We start from the raw sequence: 17,858 nt of genomic DNA, 5'->3' as shown, positions 1-17,858 counted from the left end.
GATATTGTGAAAGTATTATAAGATAGTACTAGAGACCAAGGGCCCCTCAGAAGGAGTAGGAATGCAAATAATAAAAATAGAGGCATGACTATGATAAACCTCAAACTTATTATTGCAGTTTGAATGCACTGACACATCCTCCATAAACCTGAGGTTTGCATGAAGAACATTGATGAAATCAAATGATAAATGTCTATGTTGGATGTTTTCTAGATAGCGACTGCATTTCTGCTGCAAATCCGTTAATGAAAACAAAAAATAGTAACTACTGTGAAGCCGTAAACTCAGGCCTATCATATTTTTATTCTAATCGTGCTGTTTGCTCTTCACCATGCCTACCCGTAATCTATGCAACATCCCTGTCCTACATTAGGTTTGTGAACTAATTATAACCAGTAATTCAACAGCAATTCACCTCACAACAGGCCAATGTAATGTCTACCACCAGAATTAAAAAGCTGAAATATATAAGAAATATTATTATGATTACATACATCCAAACTGGAAAAAAACATAAATCCACAGATATGTTAAGTAACTACATAAGATGTTTGCTCGTCAGTCATGATTTCTGTACCAATGTAGTAAATCAGCAGCAGTCGCACTGTTTTTCAACAAAAAGATTGTACACCCTAGGATTGTTATTCTCTTCTACCATGCACAGATAAACTCTTTAATAAGAACCTGGATGGACTATCCAGGTTTCACATTAGATGTTACCCAGTGGCCTGATCATAGTACCCCACTTTTTTTTTTTCTTTCTTTCTTTCTTTTTTTTTTTTTTTTTTTTTTATAAATTGCTTTTGGCTTTTCATTTCAACACAGATTCTCAATATGGTTTTTCCCCTCTCGCTCAAAAGCCTTTGCACTGAGTTCATGCAACATTAGCGACTTTGAGTAAAAAGGAGTACTGAGGTTTTAAGGTGAGCGAAGGTTTGAGATGTAAAAGCTCCCTTCCACCATTACACTCAACACTTGTGATGACAGTCTAAGATTCACTGAGGCGACAGTTTTTGAACCAGCAGCATAATTGTGAGTAGCAGTACAACAGGCCAGAAAACGTGTAGACTTTACTTTCAAATAGTTCAAAAAGCATAAAAGTGATCACTAAGAGATTCACTCTGATGACTATGAGAGCTAGAACGCCATAGCATTTAGCAGGAACACTTGGACTGGAGTGCCTATATACCCATAAATATGGATCGAGAAGTGAAAAGAACATTTCTGCTGCAGCTTTGACTAAACAATGACTGCCAAACAGGTGAAGTTGTTCATTTAGGCTTCAAGATAGAAACATGTAGGAGGTGGAGTTGCTGTAAAAGGTTTTGTGTAGAAAGTACAGAAATATCTTTGTTTACATTCACAGCACAGATTCATATTAATAACTGTATGTAGTTTTTTTTTTTTCCTTTCTTTTAATAGTGCGATCTGCTTGTTTAGGAATAAACATAATGAAGTTGTAGAGTTGTGCTGTAATCTTGCATCATCTCCAAGTGAAAATATTTTTTTTTTGAGAGGTCAATAAAAAAATTCCCTTTTTAAATATTCCTCATGTTATTTGTTTAGACGTTTATATAAATGCATTTTAATGAGAAAATTAAGGTTTTTGTTGAGGATTCAAGGTTGTGACAATACGTTAGGAGTCGGTGGAGATGGAATAATGTGCTCCGGCCTCTTTTCTCATCGCCCACAGTAAGCTCCCCTGTTGAATGGATGTCTCTGCTGATATTACTGAGTAGCGTTTTAATGCATACCCAAACACAATTTAATTTATTGGCAGCCATAGCTCAGTCCTTTTCTTTGTCTGCTCAGAGTTAAAAATGGATTTTACATAAATTTCACTGGACCAGAAGCTGGTGGACTGAACTTGGAGCACTTAAATTCCACCTCCTGTTTTAGTTGGCTTTGTGAGGTCTACCTAGATCCCTGTGGGTTTTAACTGGGTGATGAGGTTTCAGTATAGGCTAATGAGAAATAGTGAGATGTATTTGTTTTCCATATGTTTACATGTATTTAAAGAGTGAGGTAGATATATACTTGAAGGAAAAAAAAGTTGTTGTTTTTCTTAAGTCCCCCAGTCATGACAACAAAGAAAATACATACAAAAGAAAAATCCAACTTTATACTGAATCATGGGGCATTTATACAGTGATTGAAACTGATAACAGAAAAGGAAAATAAAAAAAAATTAATAAATAACACTCCTACAGAAGAAGAAAAAAAAAAACTTCAAAGAGGGGAAAAAAAAAAATCAGGCGATATTTCTACACGATGAAGAGAAATTCTTCAAAACACTTTCACTATTCAGCCTCCATTTTAAGACCTTTTCCATTCATGACATTGAAATGTGCTCCCTTCCCTGGACTTTAACCCATCCTATATTTGGTTTTTAGAAGCTGTGATTATGAAGACAAACAGTAAGACCTATTCTCATTTTGAAAACAGAACATTAACAGAAGTGACGTAGTATTGCGTTGTTGAAATAATAATAAAAAAAAAAGGGGGAGGGGGGTGTGATTCTGAATGGTTGAAAGGTGGTTGGTATAATTAAGGCAAACAAGACACAATCCAATTAGCCCTATTGATTTGAAAAGAGGCAGGATGTGGATGGGTTAAAATACCAGATGGTGTATAAAGTAAATACCTTGTATACTGGATCTAATCCTGAATTCAAAAGGAGGCACAAGGGGGAAAGGTACAATTTGTTGTCGAGGTGAGTGAGGGGCCAAGGGAAGTGAAGAGGGCATTTTTAGACAAAGACACGATGATGGAGGAGAGAGGGTGGGAGTGGGAGGGAGTTACAAAGTGAGACAAGTAGAAGACGATCATGACAATGTGTGGAGAAAGCAAAACCTTTACTTTGACCTGAGATTGAGTCGCACCTAGAGGGCAACGCTAGGCGCAGTGCGAGACAACAAGTACAAAAAAGGGTGCAGAAAGTACACGCTCACACATCGAGCTAAGGTGTCCATTCCAAATAATAATATTAATAATAATAATAATAATAATAATAATGATAATGATAACAACAATAATAATATAGACATCCAAAAAACAAACAAAAAAAAAATACAGAAGAAACATTTCATAATTAAAGGCAACGAACAAAATGTAGTGTTACAGAAAAACCTTTTGGGGTAACAGAAAAAAAATTTTGTTAGAACTTAATCATCTTAATTTTTGTATCTTTATTTTTATTTTGTTTTTGTTGTTTTTTTAACAGAGTTTGAAGATATAAGAAATGGACTGTAGTGGAGACCATAAAATACCAAACCTGAAGGATTCCTTTATATATAACATCCAAAAGAGAAAAAAAGAATAAAATAGCAGCTTTGTTCTGTACAGACATAGAGGCAAACATTTTGAACCGTAAAAAGGTTTAAAAAAGTGACAAAATCAATGATGTGTATAAAAACGATCCTGCAGTCTAAAATACAACTGTAAGACCTTTATATGTGTTTGAAATGTAAAGAAACTAATGACTATTCTAAAAGAGACCTGCTGTGACTTTAAAGTTGTCTCTAGGCTACTAAAATCTTTACTGATCCAACGCCTTCTCATTTTCTGTCTCAGGTCTTAGACTGATTTGTTTGTTGTGGTGTTTTTGGTGCCATTCAATGCAAATAGCAGTTATCACCTCCCACATGAAATGCACACTTAAAAAAAAACAAGAAAAAAAAAAAAAAAAAACGTCATAAGGTTTGAATAAATGAAAGTGGAGGCAGAGCCGTATCCCTTGATTTGTGAAGTTCAGTGTTTTGCAGTGTGGGAACTCTGATCTCTTGATGTTTTGTTTCATTAAAGCAAAGACAGACGGAGGCTGTGGTTCAGAGTTGGCTGACTTGAGTCACATGTGCATGTCTCTCAGATGAAGAAATGAAAGCAGTGAAGGGATAAAGTTATTCTTAGATCTGAAGGGATTTCGGTGGCTCAACAGAAACTTTTGGTTAGGCCATCATCGGTAACAGCATGCGGGCTTTTTTTTTTTAATGGAATTATAAGATAATGCAATCAATATTTTTGTGATCAATTAATCTAGTAATTATTTTTGGAATTTGTAGGCAAGACTGTCCAAAGTGATATATATATATATATATATATGTGTGTGTGTGTGTTTTTTTGCCTGAACAAAAACATAAGTTTATTACGACAGAGGGGAAAAAAAACTACAAACAAACAAAATAAAACTCCTGATCCTCATGTTTGCAGAGTTGGAACCAATGAGATCTTACAAAAAAAACATAACTTATAGCTCTTGGGGAAGTCTTGTTCCCATTTGATTGTTTTATAACACTGGTGGTTAATTCATGCTTATTATAAATAACTCAAGAATTCATAATGATATTGTGTCCCTTCAGTGGTAAAACTTGTGTTTATATCTGATGCCTTTGCTTAAATTTCAACTACAGTAAGTCATATAGGGTTCATTGATTTTTCTCCTGCTGTCTGTGATGGCAGTTCACTTGTATCAGGTTGTGTTAGATTTATTTTTCAGCCCTGGTGCAGATGCTGCACAGTCTGAGAAATACACGTGACTGCAGGTGTGAATGCAGCACATGGTAACAGTTAGACTGTATTCTCACACACACACACACACACAGAGCTGCTGGGGCAGATCCTGCATGAAATGTGAACACCACCGTGCCAAACAGTTTTGGTATTATTTCCCAGAGAAACATATCTCAACTCTGAATCACAGCCTTACACAAGAAGGGAGACCTGTATGAAATTGCAGAAAAAAGCTTGATTTGGCAACAATTTGGTAGATACACAAATAGGCCCCCTTCTTCCATTTTGACCCTTTCCTGACAAGGTCTACACCCACACAAATCAACAAGTAAGTGAAACAATTACCTTAGTCCAAACTTTCCAACTGAGGCATCCTCAAGTGGCATGAGCAATTCTGCTCATGGAAACAAAGTCATTTTGATGGAAAGTCACTTTAGAAATTGAGTTTACCATACAACAGAGAGATTCATGTGTTTTTAAATACACACTTGGATATCCACAACATTCTCTCTAAAATCATGAGGGGAAGAAAGTGCTCCTCTATTGGATTTGCTGGCAGATATGCTAAAAAAACGGTTTTCTTTATGTTCTTGTCTGACTCAGGATACGTGCCTGTATTGTTTTCATTCTGAAGTACAGGCGGCACAGGAAGGGGTTCCCCAGTGTCGAGTCTGAGAGACCAAACTCCGGATGCTTTAGCAGGTTTCTGTGTTATTTGTCAGTTTTTGTAGTTTATGTTTGACCTTAAAGGAGCGGAGAGGCCATCTACTGGCGCACAGTCACTCCTCACCTCACCCATCCCTCCTCAAGAGATGGGAAAGAGGTTTTTGTTTACCCTGTGTAAGAGGAGGAGGGGTTGGACTGATATCAGCAGGCTGACGACTGGGGCAGTGGTAACGGCCGTTCATTCTTTCTGCCCCCATTCATGTGTGCATAGGGTTGCATCTCGTCAAAGTTGGGCCGCAACACAACCACGGGCCCGTTGGCTGAAACATATCCTGAGTGCTTGTCCAAGGCCTGGCCTGGAGACGCCAAGGCTGAGGCAACCGTGCCTGGGGAGGAGTGAGACATGGGTCCCAGCAGTGGAGTACTCGGGCCCTGCATGGGGGATAACTGCTGGGCAGAAGGAGGTGGCGTGCCTCCCGCACACCCCGACGAAGGGGCGGCAGTCGCCGAGGGCTGCCTGGTGATTGCAGGGTCCAGTGGAATGTTCTCCATGTTTTCTACCTCCATGTCCAACTCCTCGGTGTCAGGCGGCTTGTTCTCCTCACTGTAGAAGAAGCTCATTTCGCTGAAGGGAGGATCCAGTTCATCTTTGATGCTGCTGATGATCTCCAGAAAGGATGGACGCATCTTGGGGTTATACTGCCAGCACATCCTCATCAGCTCAAACCTGTAAGTGACATAAAGTTACATGTTGATTTAGGATTTTTCAAGTCTAGCTCAATAATTATACGTATCATACCATGACAAAGATCACACCTTCAGAAGATACCGACTTCATTTACCTTACGCTGCTGAAGCCTCATTCTGAAGCATTAACAATGTGAGAACGATGGATTCCTTTCCCCTCTCTTGCAGTGTAACTTAGCCAAGAGGCTGTTAATCTAGCCGCGATGGACAGGTGGAGTACTGACAGCAACCACACCTTGCACCTTTGACCACAGTAGTATTTTACGAAAGATGAGTTTTAAAGCTTCGTAATGGGAGGACTTCTGACCGCTCACCAGCAGGTGGCAGAACACACTAATGTTTTAACCCAGGTCAGTACTGTACAGTACTAAAACTCAATTTACAGTATTGATCCTTAAAAAGAAACCAGTTACACAGTACATTACTACACTACAGCGCTGTAAAGTTCAGTTTTTACCTATAGTTATTAATACTGTCCAATAAAATGCCATATTAACTGCACAGTGGCCGAAATATAAATACAAACAGATGTTGGCTAAATCTTGCTGCCAGAATACTTTAACTGTCAGCGATATAAAAACTTTCTAGAGCAGATAAATGGAGACATCTGCAAAGTGGATATGATTCATTTATTGCTACATGACTACAAATACAGTAAGATCAGTAATGTAGCATGTGCTCAGCAGCACAGTAAATCATACCATAGGTTACTTTGCCAGGCCAGCAGCCGAGCTTTGGGAATGTCAAAACAACATCATAAAAAGGAGAATTATTACAGTTTTGTGTGGTGCTATGCCACACACCACAACTTCAATTATACACAAACAAGCTAAGAATACTCTGAGCCCTGCTGACATAAACACCTCAGTTGTCTGTCGTTCACTTTTGGTGTTCCCTCTCTTGTTTTCTCTCGCTCCCAGCGGTCTCTTTGCAGTGTACAACAGCCTCTGCAGCTGGATGCCAGCTACTCTCCACGCAGAGGAATTATGTGTAAGCACGTGCCTCGCTTCGCACTCTCAAACAGCAGGGGGCTTTGGCTTGTTTTTCAGCAGTGCCGCAAGTGTCTTAAATATGACGATCAGATGTCCAAACCCAGGCAGCAGAGACGTCCCATGAAACAACGAGTAATGCTTGGAGCCAGGCCGACGCTCCAGAGTAACCTGTCTGCAGAGCCCTGCCTGCTGAAAACACTTCCCCCGCCATCTGTTGCTTTGCATGAGGCATGTTGATGCAAATTTAGAAAACAAACACAGCAGTAAATCCTGACTTCTTGTCAGCATCCTGCCAATCATGGCACACAGGCACACGCTATTGCCATTAAACTAATTCACTCATGTGTGACCTGTTGTCAGTGACGTTTGCAATGTGTAACAGATCAAAGTGCAACACGAGGTGACTGTGCTGTTGGTGTACAGATATCTCCTCAAAGTCAAACCCCAACCTCTGTTGCTGGAGTAAAATCCCTTCCCCGACAATACATTGTGAGCATTGTAAGCGGATATCAAGTTATGTTTGTTTTAAAATTGTGCATCAAGATGAGGTTTGGAGGCGCTTAGGCTTTTTGAAAACAATTTCCACACACACATTCAAAAAGTCCTTGAAACAGTCAAATAAAATCAAAAGCAGACTAGCTTTAAGGCCAACTGTGAGTTCAGAGGAGTCTCTGCTCATCAATGGCGGATGTTAATAAACCTAAACTGGAATGTCAGTTTTGCAACAACGAATGCAAAACTTCACACATCCGACATCTCCAGTGTGGTGAAGCATTTATCCATAACAGCGTTGTAACTGATACTAAGTATTCCACAATAAATCGTCACGCTAAATGCGATCACAGAGTTCGTGTTTCCTTTTTTGCCCAACTCTGCGAGAAAGAATGCACTTTTGTTGAGGGGAACTGTAGACAGAAACATGGGAAATCCAATCAGTGACCCAGAGCTACCTGATCATGGGAAACAGTACAAGGAGGAGACATTCAAAGCTCTCCAAATGTGACTCATCCCTCTGTATTATTCAGCCCTCTTCCTCTTCTTCTGTCTTTCTATTCAGTCTTTGTTTCAGACTTCTGGCTTCGCTACATTTCAGCAATTTTCTGGAAAGCTCCATGAAGTTACTACACCAGAGGCTACAAGCATCAGCAGCAGCCTGACTACCCCACGTAGCTCAGATACCAGGAGGCGACCCCACCACCTCTGTAACATAATCCACACACTCCTGCAATCAGGACAAATCAGCCAGGCTGCCATAGAAACCAGAGGTTTGTGTCTGCACAACACTTGGCCCTCCTTTTTTTTTTTTTTTTGTTGCTCACACTCGCTTTCTAAGGTGAGGTCAGCCATGAAGAGTGGGAGGGGAGGGAGCAGAATACCTTCTTATTGAGGTCAGAGGGGGAGTGGAGAAATGCATATATGCGGCGCTTCACGCCGACAAGCAGGTAGTGCAGTGCTTTCTCTTCTCCAACAGCCAGGGTGATTCAGTAATGAATTATAAATACATTAATGAATTCATTCCGCTGCTCTCACTCTCTTTGCTGACAAACACCATCTTCCTGCTCATGCCTGCATGCAGCAGCAGCAAAGAGGACATCTCTCCAACACGTGTCGGGGCATCCTTCTTTGGGCTGAGGCTGACGAGCGAGGTGACTTCTCACTGCCAGCTGAACACTGAAGTCATGTTGTCAACAGACCACATTTAACCTGTGATGTTAATATCAGGTCCCATCTTGGCTCTACCTTAGCACACATATCACACGGTCCCACACACTTAGCACCACAAATTAAAATAGACACAGGGCAAAATATTAATAGGGCTGTGCAAGGTGACGGCACTTGAGGATAAAACAATATATTCCAACCTGAACCTGAAGGGGATGAAATTGGCGGTATGCACAGTTATGGATCACAGACACAAAGAGACTCACAGCATGTCAGGGCAGTTGTCAGGTTTGTCCAGGAGTCCTCCCTCCATGACGAAGCGCAGCACTTGCTCGTTGGACATGCCCTGGTAAGGCTGCTCTGCTAAGGTGGCAATTTCCCACAGCACAACGCCAAATGACCTGGGATGAAAATTTTATAAAATATATGAACATTTTTGGCTTTTATCTGATGGTAATCAAAAACAAGCTTCTTTTTTTTCTTTCTAAATAAATATTTCAACTTAAAATAGGAGCCAACTAGTGTGTTCGACATTTCCTCCCCTGGAACCAAATACAAAGCACTCTTAGCATTTGTAGGATCAAACTCACAAAAGAATCCCACAGACAGTCATTTACATCTATTGACTTTATCAATGATGTCTTTGTCCGTGGATCATTATTAGGTACACTTGAATATTATTAACTTCATTATTAACTTCATATTTCACCTTATTGACCTTTCAGGCAGCCAGTGGTTTCTTTGAGCTTCACATTCTTGCATAAGATAATATTCGTTTATTGTAGTGAATTCCACTTTAGTACTGTTGTTGCACTCAAACCTGCAACTTTGGGGCCAGACTAAATTTGTAATCTTTATTATCAAGCAAAAATAAACAGCAAACAACCAAGCAGAATAACTTTGACGATGCAAGATTGTGCCAAATGACAATATGTATTGTCAGAAAAAGCTGTCACCTCACACCACAGTTCACTACAGGCCGGCAGGCTAGGTAATATTATTATAATGTTGTGTTTAGAGCTTATTTTGTTGTCCCCAAGCAACCTAAAAATCCATCACTACCAAATTGACCTTATGTAAATGCTAGTGTGGGTTTTTTAATAAAAATTTACTGACTACTCCGTAAAGCCTGCTTTAATCTTTCCTCATCCGGAGTAAAAATAGGCTGCTAACTGAAATATCATATTCAGACCAAGTCTAACCTGTCAACATTTACTCAGTTTGAAATGTTGGAGGACGGTATAAAGGAAAACCTACCCTCAGCAGATGCACGTAACTGCATTTAAAACCTAAAAATGTGATGATTTAGAAATAAATATAAGGAAGAGTCAAAGCTGTGTAGCAGCGTTCAGCTCAATGGATCACAATATAATTGCTTAGTGATAATTTTTTTTGATTCACTGAATTAGTTAATCAGTCAAGTAAACGTCTTTAAGTTTTACCTGGCAACTGGATAACTCCGACAATGAAAAACAGTCATATTTTCACCAGTGGCACAAGTTCTGAGTGCAAACTCAACAGTCGTTAAAACAGCCTTATTACAACACTGCGTAAAACCTACACTGACAGACAAAGCCTCAGCCAGACAGCTTTTCCCAATCAACAAAATAAAGGGTACCTACTCATCGAGTCCTACGGAGCCAAGAAAAGGTTCGTCTTACAATAAGCTTCATCTGCTCAACTTCAAAGAGAAAGATAATAGTAAACGAATGTGGAGGTGGGTTTTGTGCTGGCACTGCAACCTCTCATTTAAGAACATCTGGAGCAGTTTAAGCTCATTCTTAGGGACTGGCCCATGGGACACTTTGAATTGGGAAACAAAAACTTGCAAGGGAGCTAGTAAACAGTTGTATTTCTTGAGAACAATATCATTTCACCAAAAGCTGGAATAAAAAACAGAGTGGTCTTGTTCTATACTGCTCTGTCACAGAGTGAGGAATTTCCGTAGAAGCAGCTGGAAACCAAAAGATTTTTGCTGGTTTTCTCCTGACAGGATATGCATGTTCGAACTATTAAAATGGCTGCAAAGTGATGGATACGTTTTTTTACTCCACAGCATGAACTGAAATCTCTACATGCTCAGAGACACACAGCATTTTTGGAATATTTTGCAAGATCCCAGGATTAAGGCAGGTTTACACATGTACAATACAGGCTTTGTATGTGTGTTTGTGTGCATGAGTGTAAGAGTGATGTTGTCCTACCAGACATCAGACATTGTAGTGAACACGCCATCTTTCAGCGACTCTGGAGACATCCAGCGGACAGGCAGCAAGCCCTTCCCTCCCTTTCGGTAGTAATCTGTCTCATAAATATCTCTGGTCATGCCAAAATCTAAAAAAAAAGAAAAAGAAAACAGAGGTTGGGGAAGCCACTGAATATCACTCATTCTGTGTGGGAGAGGAAGCTCCTGAGAGCTCATCCATTCCCCTCACCTCCCCCTGCCCTCCCTCCCTCTGTCCATCTCCATTAAGACTCCACTGCTTCAGGCACTCACTGAAATCCAAACACTTATTTTTGAGGCCAGTAGATTGAATCCAGCATTGAGCAACCGAGGGAGGCTGAAGGCATCATATTAACTTGACTTACCTCCAATCTTCACAGTGAAGTCTTCTGCTACCATGCAGTTCCTGGCAGCCAGATCTCTGTGGACAAATTTGTTGGCATTTAGGTACGCCATGCCGTCAGCAATTTCCCCTGCCATCTGGATCATCTTCTTGAGCGGGGGTAGGACCTGGCTGGTGACATTCTGTGGTAAAGCCAGAGGAGCCGAGGTGAGAGGGTAAAGAGCACAATAAAGCACTGTGTCCGTCTCACATTTCTCTGCTCTCGGCAGATCAGCACTCAAAATTGTGGGATGAATGCTCATATAGAAAGGTGCAAAAGAGCGTTGAAGAAAGACTGGGACAGAAAAGAGGGGCAGGGTGTGTGAATGTAAGACCATCACCTTTTCTTCTAAGAGACTGTATCACTTATAAAGCTGTGTGTGTATGCACGCGCTTGTGAAATCTGCTTACTTCTTTGCGCAGAGAGCGCAGGTGGCTCTTGAGATCACCTCGTGTCATCAGCTCCATAATCACCAAGGTCGGCTGCCCCTGCGAGACCACACCCAGCAGCCGAACCTGCAACAAAGCACAGGACAGCACATGTCAGATGTGAAGAACCTGAATTTCCACATTGTACCCACACTACATAGGACCTACGGGAAAACCCGTTTAAAGAGCAGGTATATGTTACTGTATATAGGCTACTGTTGAAAATGAGCAGCAAATGAGAAAAATGTCTACATTCCCAACTCTGGGTGATGAGCAAAAACGTATTTAAGTGGTTGCATTAGATCTTTTAAAATTGAATATTGAAATCCACTCCTTTTTAAATTATTCAAATTGAATTTAATAATTGAGTGTTTAGTTTTTTGGCAACCAGACTTGATTAAAAAAAGAGGTTGTAATAGCAGCTTTCCAAAGGGAAAATCTTGAACACATCCATTTAACTTAGTTAATGAGGCTGTGATCAAGCTGATGAGAGAAATGTACTCCATCTCCAGGAGGCTGCACTCTGCCTCAGGCTGTAAAGACAACCGCACTCAGCACTCGTGACCTGCTGACCTCCTGGTCTCCTTCTCACACTTGCACACATTATTTTAAAAAACTATGCTGGTTAAAAGTACCATCTTAAAACGTGGTGTTGGGTTATTTTACGCCATACTGTGGTGATTAATGTGTATTTATTTCAGGCTGTCCCTCGTACCACATGGTGACAGTTGAATTCCTTCATGACGGAGGCTTCGTTTAAAAACTCGATGCGCTCCCTCATGCTGGCGGACTCGTTGACCGTCTTGATAGCCACTCGTGTCTCAGGTTCGTCTTTGACCACCCCCTTGGCGATGCCTTCGTACACCATGCCGAAGGAGCCCTGGCCAAGCTCTCTGTAAATAGTAATCTTCTCCCTTGCCACCTCCCACTCATCCGGGACATACACTGACACAAAACAGTGGATGGCGGGTCAACATCGAGGAGCCACACAGCAACGTAACAGCGAAAATTGAAGATATTTGATATTCTTACTTTCAGCAGCACTGACGTACTCTGGGTTGACAGACGCATAGAGGACTCCATTTCCCAATCTGTCGCTATTCCTGTGAACACAAACACAGCTCAGTTAATCAGCAGGCAACTCTGATTGTTAAAATTATGTCATACTCTGTATGAAGTGTGGTCTTTACCACAGAGGAATGTTTATGAAGACAACACCGATTAAGTCTAATTAAAGTTGCACCAGTTGTTAAAGTTTCATGAGCAGAGCAAGGTAGAACAGCATAATTAGCAGTAATCTGGTTCATGAAGAGACTTGCCTCTTTTTGTTGACAAAGAAGAGAATCGTGGTGAGGCTGGCAATGAAAACTGTCACCAAGACAGGAATTATGATGACCAAATAAAACGCAACATCATTGTCTCCTGTCAGACAGAACAGAGAAATGAAAGGGATTAGCACTGACAAGCAGTGGCATGTCTCGTTTACTGTCACTTATTCATGGGAAAAAACATTATTTAATGAGCGAGAAACGTTGCATTACGTATGGGTGGAGGCACATAGAAGAAGACGCCTTCCGTCCAGGAGCCGTTGCCTGCTAGTGAAGTGGCGCGCACCCGGGCAGAGTAGTTTCCTGAACCCAGGTTGGTCAGCCGAGCTCCTTTATACTCACGGTATTGCTGCTGTGACACACACTCTGGTTTCTCAGGCTGAAATAAATAAACACAGAGCGGTTACTGTTTACAGGACAGTTAAGACACAAGTCCAGTAAAGGGTAAAAAACTAAGTTGCTGGCCACATGTCAAGGATATTTCTGTTCTGAGACCCCCTCTGCTTCAAAATACGTTTAGCTTATTATCATTTCATGAGGTTTTATTGTGCAGAATAATTCATGTGTAAAGTTCAAGACATGTTCATTTGCATGCGATTTAGCGAAATCACAACTAGTTTGCAGCTTATTCTGGTCCAATGTGCAACATATGATACAAGTAATGTGCAGCTTTGAGTCGTCCAGTGAATATTTACTGAGAATTATCGTTCATAATAAGACAAATTTTTTTCCTCAGATACATAATTTATCTATAGGGAGAAAAAAACTGATTATCACCAAGTAGTATGTTTGCTATATGTATATTCTTTAGAAGCAAGCCTATTCCTCACACATCTTAAAACATGACTGAGGGGACTGAGGCGACTTACGTTAGACCCAGCCTGACTCACCTCATTACCGAGACGGAACTTGATCTCATACATCAGGATGAGTCCATTGGGCATGCTGGGCTCTGGCCAGTGCAGCACCACACAACCCTCTTTGTCACTCTTCTCATAGTTCACCTTTCCAGGAATGTCATCTGCTTTGTCTGGGAAACACAGATACATAATGATTTCAAATAAGGAATTGTTTGTATTTTATTTTCACTGAGGGAGTTACAGCACGGGTAGCACAGCGACATAGTGGTTAGCACTGTTTGCCTCTCAACAACAAGGTCGCAGGTTCTGGGCCTGTTTGCATGTTCTCCCTGTGTCTGCATGGGTACATAATGTTTGGGTTAAATGGTGGCCGTAATGGTCCGTAGGTCTGAGTTTGAGTGTGAGTGGCTGTTGGTCTGTGTGTGTCAGCCCTGTGATGGACTGGTGGCCTGTCCACGGTGTACCCCACCCTCCACCAATGTGAGCTGGGATTGGCTCCAGGACCCCCCGCAACCCGGAAACGGATAAGCGGTAGAAGATGAATGAATGAATGAGTTAGAGCACACTGTGCCCTTTTTTCCAATCACAGAAAGTATCCAGGTCAGTGACTCACCTGCAGGTTTAGTCCTGGAGAAGACAAATGCACCAGCGCTGCAGTGCCCCACCTCCTCATTGCAGGCATGGATGTCAATGCGGTAGACTGTGAAGGGCCGCAGGTTGGTGATCTCTAAATATTCTGTTGTGCTCTTCGCCTCTAAGAACGGGTACTCTTTAACAGGAGGAACGTTATCTGTGCTGTTCCCGGAGCCAAGGCTGGTGTTCCCTCTACCAACGCCCTCATTAAGCAGTGTGTTGTTAGCCACACCAAAAACATCTCTGCGTCGACGGTCTTGAGGTCTGAAAAACATATTACATCAGGTTGATTTAGATACAGTGGGTGCTATTATGACAATACAAGACAAAAAGATGTAGTGGAAAAGATATTGTAACAAATAACTGTAGCCCTATAAATCCCAAAAGCATTTTCCACAAAGCTTAAGCAGCTTGCTGGACAGGATGAAGTGTGTGTGTGTGTTTCCCAATGTTTCCAGATGCTGAGAAGTACTCCCTGTGGGGTTGTGCAGAAGGATGAGGTCAGACAGATCATAGTGAGGTGGACAGACAGAGAAAAAGTATAAAAACGGGGAAAAAAAAAGCAGTGACAGGGACATTTTTCAACAGAAAGGAAATAAAAGCCTGAACCAACGCTGCGGTCCAGCTTATCCAGATGAATAATATGAGTACACAAAGCTGAAATATGGTTTCTCCATTCATTGAATCTATAATGTAAAAAGTATAATCTGTTTTTAACAGTCAAACGGACGGCACAGTGGCGAGTGGACACTTGGTCTCATAGTGCAGAGGCGCCTGGAGCTGGACATCATCATTACTGTGAACAAGCAGCTAGTGACAGCTGTGACTGCAGCAGCAGCAGAGGCACAGGGCTGCTTGGCTGGATGAACCTTTAACAGTGACCTGTGAAACCTGCTGGGTCGTCCGCTGAGACAGACAGAACCAGAGCCCCAGCTCTGAGCGAGTGTACTGACAGCAGCTGAAACAGGTGATGAGCAGTGTGTGGAGCTCAACTGTGAAAAATCTTTAGACATTTGGAAGTGTATGAGGACCACATAAAACAGGTGGCTATGCTTTCTTTACAGCTTACACCACTCATCTCAAACAAAAGAAAATAAAGCACAGGACTCCAAAGGTACACCAGAAATTACTGGATGAAACTCTTTTAATTATAGACATAACTGCAAATTCTTCAATGTTTGGTCTCTAGACTTCCAAAAAATAGTCAAAAATGCCCATCATTGGTCCAGAAGCCAGAGACATTCTGTTTACTATCTCACAGGACAATGAGAAGTTACAAATGCTTCGGCTGTTTGGCATTTTGGGTTTGTAAAAAGAGTTTCACACTGATACTGATTACTTTTCTGTCAGTCTGCTAATCCTTTCAACAGCACCAAGAGTAATTAAACACTAAACTAAGAGCAAATGTGAAGTCAAGCATCGTATGTGTCTGAGCAGACCATCACAAACAGGAGGAGTGTCCAGACACAGATGGATCCGTGGGAAAGAAGAGTCACACTGACACGTTAAAATTCTTCCCTGGCAGTCATAGCTGGGGCAGTGCTATCCAGAGTCCAGCACTCTAAAACAGTTACTACTGACAATAAATCAAAAACATATGAAAACTGGCAGGAAAGTAAAGCCCAGGATGCATGAGTGGGATTCACACTGACTTGTAAACCTTGCACTATCCTTTATTAAAGTGACAGAATGAGAGGGAGGCAGCGTGGACAGAAGGGGGAGAAGTTGAGGGTCTAATTTTTGCACATGCTGTAAAAGTGTTACGTCTAGCAGGGCAGTCTGAACATTGTGAGACCGCTCCTCAGCTGACTGAGGCCTGACCTTATAACAAGTGAGTTACTACAGTTAGTGTCCTGACCTCACCCGCTAAAAAAAAAGGTTTACCTTCACTCAGTGGAATCCAGAAACGAAAGCCGCGTCTACACATTCAGTCTGTGGCTACTAGGACACGTTATTTGTGCCTGACCCTGACTGCGGCAACACATATCAGGCTCACAGAAGAGGCCGCAGTCTTTGGACTTTACCAAAGACGAGGTAACAGCATTAGTCATGAGTTTCAGTAGGAGGAGATTTTAGGAAATAAGCTGATAACAGGTTTTTGGATCGTATCACAAAGTCTCCTTAACAGATACTGACAGCCGTCCTCTTTGTGCAGCCACCCTCCTCTTCTCAAGTAAATTAGTCGACCTCCCTTACTTTTTGTTTGTATTTTAGCACTGATGGGACTCTTCCCTCATTCATTTAAATTCCAGATGGATTCACTGTACATTTCCTGGCAGCTGTCTTGCTACAGAAAAAAAGAAGAAGAAAAAAAAAAGTCTCAGACAAAGAGAGCATGCAAGGGGAGGAGGAGAGTGGAGTGCTGAGTGGAGAGGGACAGAATGGAAAACATTTCCTCTTCTTTCTGTTTCTGTTTTCACCCGCCCCTCTTTCCCCTCACCCGTGGTCAAAACCCTGAACTTTTGAAAAAACCTCCCCGATTTTCGAGGCCTTTCCCTTGAGTGGTTTGTAATAATGCTGGCTCTGTTTCAGTGGAGACTGTGCTTACACAGGCTGAGCCATTCGCTGCAGGCCTGGGACCTGCCACCCGCCTGTTTCCTAGACAGCTATAGTATAACAAATCAACACAGCCAGAAAGCAAGGAGGAGGAGAGGAGAGGGTCAGATATGAGTTCAATTACAATAGAAAGCTATGTGGTATTATTCTCCCTCCAAAGACATATTGATCCAAATCCACAAGAGAACTGTGAAAGAAGAAAGAAGGGCACTCTAACACTGAATGAATGAACTTTGGAGGTTTGGCAGCATTATTTAGAAATATGGATTCATAAGAAACCTGTTGTTTCCTTAGTGAGGGGCAGCAAGTACATCAAAGGTGTCTATTTCATGGTGATGTGTTGTACGAGTTACACTTGGATTGCTTCTTACTGTCTACATTAGAGTATAGAAGGGTGGGAGACAAAGGGAGCTGTAGTATTTGAAACTGTTAAACATCCATAGCCACGAGCAAGTTAAATGATAACACAACCCAAATGTCAGTCCCTATTGCGGGGAACAAAAGGCTAAGCAGCTAGTGTGCGAGTGTGCAGCCAAACTAGGCCCTTCGGACTCCTTAATCACATCTCTCTCCTGGGTTTGTTTGTGTTGCCTAAATTGCTGCCTGCTAGGTCCTAACATCCCCCGTGCCATCGTTGCCTCGGCAACAGAGAGCCGCAAGAGTGCTAAGAAGGCTTTGGATCCTGCTCAGCATGTCTTCTCATCTGCACTTCCCGACAAAAGGACCAAGCCCAGCAGGCTGGTTCAGCCCCTGTACGGTTCACCGATGGCCCCATGCTCAGATCCTGTCAGCTTCACAGAGGAGCCACCCCATTCCTCACTTTGGCAAACAAGTTCAGCTCTTTGATGGCCATCTCCACAATGAAAGGAG

The 17,858-nt window shown here is 41.8% G+C and overlaps 1 protein-coding gene across 2 annotated transcripts in view; it reads right to left on the bottom strand.

The window, feature by feature from the left end:
* Positions 1-741: 741 nt before the first annotated feature.
* The window catches only part of igf1ra (insulin-like growth factor 1a receptor), a 75,584-nt gene continuing 58,467 nt past the window's right edge, over positions 742-17,858 (bottom strand). Inside the window, exons 11-21 of one of the 2 annotated variants that reach the window (XM_029522754.1) lie at positions 14,413-14,696; positions 13,830-13,969; positions 13,153-13,318; positions 12,931-13,033; positions 12,644-12,714; positions 12,327-12,556; positions 11,594-11,698; positions 11,166-11,325; positions 10,781-10,910; positions 8,843-8,977; positions 742-5,902 (exon numbers count right to left, since the gene is read on the bottom strand). In XM_029522754.1, the coding sequence (XP_029378614.1) occupies positions 5,377-5,902; positions 8,843-8,977; positions 10,781-10,910; positions 11,166-11,325; positions 11,594-11,698; positions 12,327-12,556; positions 12,644-12,714; positions 12,931-13,033; positions 13,153-13,318; positions 13,830-13,969; positions 14,413-14,696 (2,050 nt within the window). In that variant the 3' untranslated portion in view covers positions 742-5,376. Of the gene's footprint in view, positions 5,903-8,842; positions 8,978-10,776; positions 10,911-11,165; positions 11,326-11,593; positions 11,699-12,326; positions 12,557-12,643; positions 12,715-12,930; positions 13,034-13,152; positions 13,319-13,829; positions 13,970-14,412; positions 14,697-17,858 lie in introns of those variants that run through there. The other variant, XM_029522755.1, reaches the window with a different exon arrangement.

Source organism: Echeneis naucrates, chromosome 16 (genome assembly GCF_900963305.1).
Source record: "Echeneis naucrates chromosome 16, fEcheNa1.1, whole genome shotgun sequence".
Lineage (NCBI taxonomy): Eukaryota > Metazoa > Chordata > Actinopteri > Carangiformes > Echeneidae > Echeneis > Echeneis naucrates.
Note: the sequence above shows the minus strand (reverse complement) of the source record. Positions and strands in the feature narration are given on the sequence as shown.